This window comes from Cryptomeria japonica, chromosome 10, assembly GCF_030272615.1.
Source record: "Cryptomeria japonica chromosome 10, Sugi_1.0, whole genome shotgun sequence".
NCBI lineage: Eukaryota > Viridiplantae > Streptophyta > Pinopsida > Cupressales > Cupressaceae > Cryptomeria > Cryptomeria japonica.
Genome location: NC_081414.1, coordinates 676,134,037 through 676,140,036, shown reverse-complemented (window position 1 = coordinate 676,140,036; position 6,000 = coordinate 676,134,037). Strand labels below are relative to the sequence as shown.

The 6,000-nt window shown below is 34.1% G+C and overlaps 1 protein-coding gene across 1 annotated transcript; it reads left to right on the top strand.

Annotated features, from left to right (window-relative positions):
• The first annotated feature begins 284 nt into the window (after positions 1–284).
• Positions 285–4,802, top strand: LOC131027741 (cytochrome P450 704B1). Its single transcript, XM_057957835.2, has 6 exons — positions 285–664; positions 1,186–1,401; positions 2,301–2,597; positions 2,753–3,142; positions 4,060–4,260; positions 4,344–4,802. Exons 1-6 carry the CDS (start codon positions 359–361, stop codon positions 4,521–4,523), a joined length of 1,590 nt encoding a protein of 529 aa, XP_057813818.2. The 5' UTR covers positions 285–358; the 3' UTR covers positions 4,524–4,802.
• The last annotated feature ends 1,198 nt before the right edge of the window (positions 4,803–6,000 follow it).

The following is a 6,000-nucleotide window of genomic DNA, read 5'->3' as shown; positions in this document are numbered from 1 at the left end:
AAGTCTACAATTCTTCCCAAATATAATAGTTTTGTTTGGATTTTAAAATCCACCACCATGATCGTTAAACAGGCACAACGTTTTTTCCAAAATAACGTGGAAAACACAAATTTTCTAAGGATTTTGCACATTTTAAGCAACACCAAATGTATGAATACACTGAAAATGTAAGAGACCCGAGACACACTGAAGGTATGAGATGGAAACATGCAGAAAAAGATATCCACAACATTTTTACTTTCTCACCTGAAAAACTTTGGTTATTCTATCTTCTCACCTAAAAAACTTTGGTTTCTCCATCATCACCCTGTTATAAACTCTTCCTCGTCTCCCAGTTGCAGAGCTCAATTGTGCAGAGATGGGTGTTGCAGAAATGGATTGCAGCAACCTGAGTTTGGGTTTAACAGCTGTAGGAGTGTTGGTGTCATGGCTATATATATACAGATGGCGTCAGAGAAACAAAGTGGGACCAAAGACATGGCCATTTGTGGGTGCAGCCATAGAGCAACTCCTCAACTATGATAACATGCACGACTGGATTGCCTCATACCTCTCTAAGTCCAAGACTGTCAAGGTTCCCATGCCTCTCACACACTACACTTATATTGCAGACCCAGAAAATGTAGAGTATGTGCTCAAGACTAATTTTCCCAACTATCCAAAGGTAATTCATAACATGCTCTGTTTTAGTAGGCCAGAGTTTTTGTGTAAATGTTTCTGGATAAATTATGAATAAAGTCGGCTTTAGCTATCTGATATTGCTAAGAGCCAAGGACTGAGGGGTATCCATTCTGTCATATTCGTCCGGGGTATGATCCCAGCCTTATCCCTTATGATGTTGGAGCCTTGCGCTCAGCAAGACTTATCTGTGGTGGGCTCATTAAAAACCTTTCACCTTCACTAGCAGATCAAAGATCCATCGACATAATTCTATTTTTTAAAATTATATGATTTTTGAATTGGTGAGGGTTCCTTTAACACATAAAAGAGGTCCAGTTCCCCATTTAGGGTTTTGGGTTTTAACACACTGTTAACGATCTTAGTTTATCATAGTCTCAGGAGTTTTTATGGTAATTTTTTCTGGTCCTTTTGGGTCTTTACTTGTATATTTTCATTTTAATTGTAAGTAAAACCATGAATTGTGAAGAAGGTTGTGATTGAATTAACAATTTATCTGTTGTGAAGGGAGAAACATACAGGAATTACATGGAAGTGCTTCTGGGAGATGGGATTTTCAATGCAGATGGTGAAATGTGGAGGAAGCAACGTAAGACTGCAAGTTTTGAGTTTGCTTCAAAAAATTTGAGGGATTTTAGCACTGTGGTTTTCAGAGAATATGCCCTGAAATTGGCATATATCCTGTCACGTACATCACAATATGAGCAGTCCTTAGACATGCAGGTCAGAATTTGTGATTTTGACAGGGCCTCCCTTTTTTTTTTTATGATTGATTTGGTTTATACAGTATGGAGTTACATATAAGCCTCATGTTTTGACATAAAACTATTGTTCCGAGCTTTACGAAATCTTAACAATAAGAGTTTCTGAAAGAAACATATAACAAACTTCATGAAACTCAGTCTCTTTTCTAATTTTTTATGATTTGCTGTTGTTTTTGGACTTATTTTATAACAGGGTTGGGATCTTTGTTCCTCATTTTATCTAATAAAAAACAAATCTATCTTATTATTTATAATTTGGACATCCAAAATATTATTTATAATTTAAACATCTGAAATAGGAATAGGAATAAATGTATGATAAATCTGTCTCTCTTTTATTAAAAAAATTGATTTCTAATAGATTGTTTGTATACTGCTCTTACAGCAACCACTTGATATAAAACAGAGGTTGAGGTTGATTATGAATGAACCATCACCTCACAGTGCTCACACTGAATAGAGGAATCCTTCACTTGATATAAGGCAGAGCTTGATTATGAATCAACATCACCTGACACTAAGTAGAGGTTGATGATTACTTCACCTGAAACATACTATAAATTTTGATTCGGGTTTGGATGATGAAACCGTTAAGAAAAATCTACGATAATAGGATTTTATGGTCAAACAAAAATCGCTGAAACAATTTGACTTTAAACCATTCTGAAATAGGATCGCTGAAACAATTTGACTTTAAACCATTCTGAAATTGGTTAGTTCTTTGTTTGGGCTTGTAGTTTTTTTTCCCTTTTAGTCTCATTGTTGGTCCTCTTGATTGTCTTTTGTTGTTCTACTGTACTCCATGCTTATTTTTAGTCGATTTAATGTATTATGGAACTAATCTGGTACATTACACAGGATGCTTTGATGAGAATGACTTTAGATTCCATCTGTAAAGTGGGGTTTGGAGTAGAGATAGGGACGCTGTCTTTGAAAATGACAGATACTCCATTCGCCAAGGCTTTTGATACTGCCAACATTATAGTCACTCTGCGTTTCATAGACCCTCTATGGCGAATCAAACGTTTTCTGCGCATTGGAACAGAGGCATTGGTTAACCAAAGCATACACACAATCGATGAATTTACCTATTCTATGATTCGCAAAAGAAAAGCAGAGATCAAAAAGACCAAAACCTCAGGCAAGCAATCTCAGGTATTAACACACTTTTCTCCTAAAAATTACAAAAACTGAAAAATTTGACATTAGATGTCTGATACAGGGGAATTTCGCTTTCACCAAAATTTAAGCTTTCTAACAAGTGAAAAGCAGGATATTAAAGATTTACAGTTTAAATCTGGCTGCTTCAGATTAAACCAGACATACTGTCCAGATTCATTGAGTTGGGTGAGGATCCAGAAAGTAAACTGTCAGACAAAAATCTGAGAGATATAGTTCTGAATTTTGTGATTGCTGGGCGTGACACAACTGCTGCCACTCTCTCCTGGTTTGTTTACATGATGATCACTCACCCTCATGAAGCTACAAAGGTGTATGAGGAATTGTGCAAATTTGAAGCAGAAAGAGCAAGAGAGGAAGGAGTGACCCTCATACAAGTGGATGGGCCAGAGGATATTCAAGGTTTCCACAAAAGGATGGAGCAGTTTTCTCAGTTGCTTAACTATGACTCTCTTGGAAAATTGACTTATTTGTATGCAACCATCACAGAGACTCTTCGCTTATACCCTGCAGTTCCTCAGGTAATTTTTATCACATTTGGTGTTTGATTGCATTTATTTAACATATGGTTTAGTTTTTTTCAGAAAGGGTAAAAATTTATTAAACATAAATGAGAATTACAAAGCAAGAATGGCCAACAGTCAGCAAAGAACAATGTATTACGCATTCATATCCTCTATAACTAATTGGTTTAACATATGAGATAAATCCAAAGGCAAGTATCCCTTATTTGCAATATTTCAACCTTGCAAGTGATCAGAAACTCATTTGGCCAGGGGATCCGCTACTCTATTCCATTCTCTAATAATATGAGAAAAAACAACAGAATCAAAAGACCTACTCAAACTTAGAATCTACCAAATAATCAGAACTAAAAGTCAATTAGTATCATCCAATTGCTGCTCATTCAACATATTCACCACCACTTGTGAATCAGATTCACAAATAATCCTTTTCCAACCAAGATCACAATCCCTCTCCATAGCATACAAGATGGCAAGAGCCTCCATGAAGTTATTTGTATGAAACCTTTTATAAATAGAAAAGAAAAACTGAACATCACTAGAACTCTCTACCAATACCACCAATATCCGCCTGACCATAATTCTCCATAGAAGAGCCATCAGTGTTTATCTTCAGAATTTCTTGAGGAGGAGGAAGCCATCAGCCCACACGATCAATCTTTCTAACATATGGTTTAATTCAGCTTGCTGAAAAAAAAACTTCATTTAAAATAATGTTCTCATAAACCCTATTTTTGGAGTTTTTATTGCACTTAATTTTCATAAGAGTAATGTTCTCATAAACCTTTTTAGGTTTTTATTGAACTCTTTCATTGATGATTAATTTTGAAGCAATTTATCATAGGTGCATGCATATATATATATATAAAAGTAAGTGCTAACTTAATCAGTTTGAATTGGGTAAATAATAAAAGGATCCCAAGGGCATTTTGGAGGATGATACTCTGCCTGATGGCACAAAGTTGAAGAGAGGAGGGATGGTAACATATGTTCCTTACTCCATGGGAAGAATGGAATACATATGGGGTCATGATGCACAAGAGTTTAAACCTGAAAGATGGTTCAAAGATGGAGTATTCCAGCATGTTTCCCCTTTTAAGTTCACTGCTTTTCAGGTATTATCAGTCTCTATTTGGTAATTGGATGAGATATAAAATTATTGTCGATTGATAAATAATTGACTATCGAATTGTTATAGGCCGGACCACGAATATGTTTGGGAAAAGACTCGGCATTCCTGCAGATGAAGATGACCACTGCAATTCTATGCAGATTCTTCAACTTCCATTTGGTTCCTGGACATCCAGTCAATTATAGAATGATGGCCATTCTCTCCATGGCCCATGGCTTGAAAGTTACCATTTCCAAAAGAATCTAATATAATTAGGCCAAAATTTTATGCAATCACAGTTTATTATTAGTAAAGATTCAGAATCACTGCTTAACGGATTTGGACTACTGAACAGTCAACTTCTCTGAGTTAATTATATGGAGAATTGATTGAACTGAATTCTATTTTCAGTAGATATTCGATATTTTATCTTATGGATTTTTAGAAAAACCAATTGCTACTAAAGTAGTCTTACAAAGTATACATTTGATATTTAATGATTTGTTTTTTGATTTAAGTATAAAAAGTTTTAAAATTTTAAAATTATATATGGGCAATGATGTGTTAGTAGCAATATGATAATTGATATAAATGATATATAGTATTAAGTGTAATTAATGTTTTATTTGGGTTATTAAAATTAAACTAGAATTTTTATTCTATATCATTTTTATATCAATTTGTAATTTCAAAGAGATATCAATCGATTCATGTTGCATTTCTTCATTATCAACCACATCTTCCTCGTTAATTTGTATAGTATCTTCATGATCAATATCACAACATGTGCCTATAGTTTATTGATGCTAGGAGAGTCAATCTCGAAGTCACAAAGCACTATAACCAACGACTAACATTTTCACTTGCTTAATACTAAGCCTATTATTCATGACCAAGTGGATGAACTAGTAGGTCAATTGATCAATTTGTCTTTATAATAGAGGAATTAATTACTTGTGGCAATAAGTGAGTGGCAAGTTGTCGCATCATCCTTGGATCCTTCCCACGTCATGTCCACCATCAAATAAAGTTTCTTTGAGCTAGAATAATGATATTTTCCCTATCCTCTAATTTGTTGAATGCAAAATCCTAATTTTTTATAAATTACATAAACTGCTTTCAAAATTTAGATGCATCCCTAGTATTATGCATCATCATTAGTAGGTTGAACTTTTGCATCTCTACATATTAGGCCTAGTATGCTCATTATTGCTCATCAATGAATTTTAATTCGAGCTCTTGTTATGAACTACTTGCTTCATTTAGTCAAACATGTTATCAAATATCTCATAAATATCTTTAAGGCTATGCGACGTTATATATCAATATACTTTGATTACCCTCACAAGAAGGGGATGTGATAGAGCAAACATAGTTGTAGGAAATATTTAAAACAAATTCAATTTCTAAATTAACATAAAATAAAATTGAATGCCAAAATTTCCAAAATTAGAAATCAAAAGTAAAATATAAACAAACATTCTAAATTTATTACTAAGATTGTGGATCACAAAGCATCATGAAGTGCCTTTTGTTTCACTTGCTCCCTTTTTTTGAGTTTTCCTTGAAGTCCACTTTGTACACTCTATAAACCACCATGGATTGTAGAAGCTTCTACATGTCAAACACCTTTGACAAAAACAAAAAGTTAGCTATCTATTCGCTATTAATTTGAGGAGTTTCTTTATGAAATAATAATGCAAGTGACATGCGATGGTTACATACAAACATTTTTATTACTCTA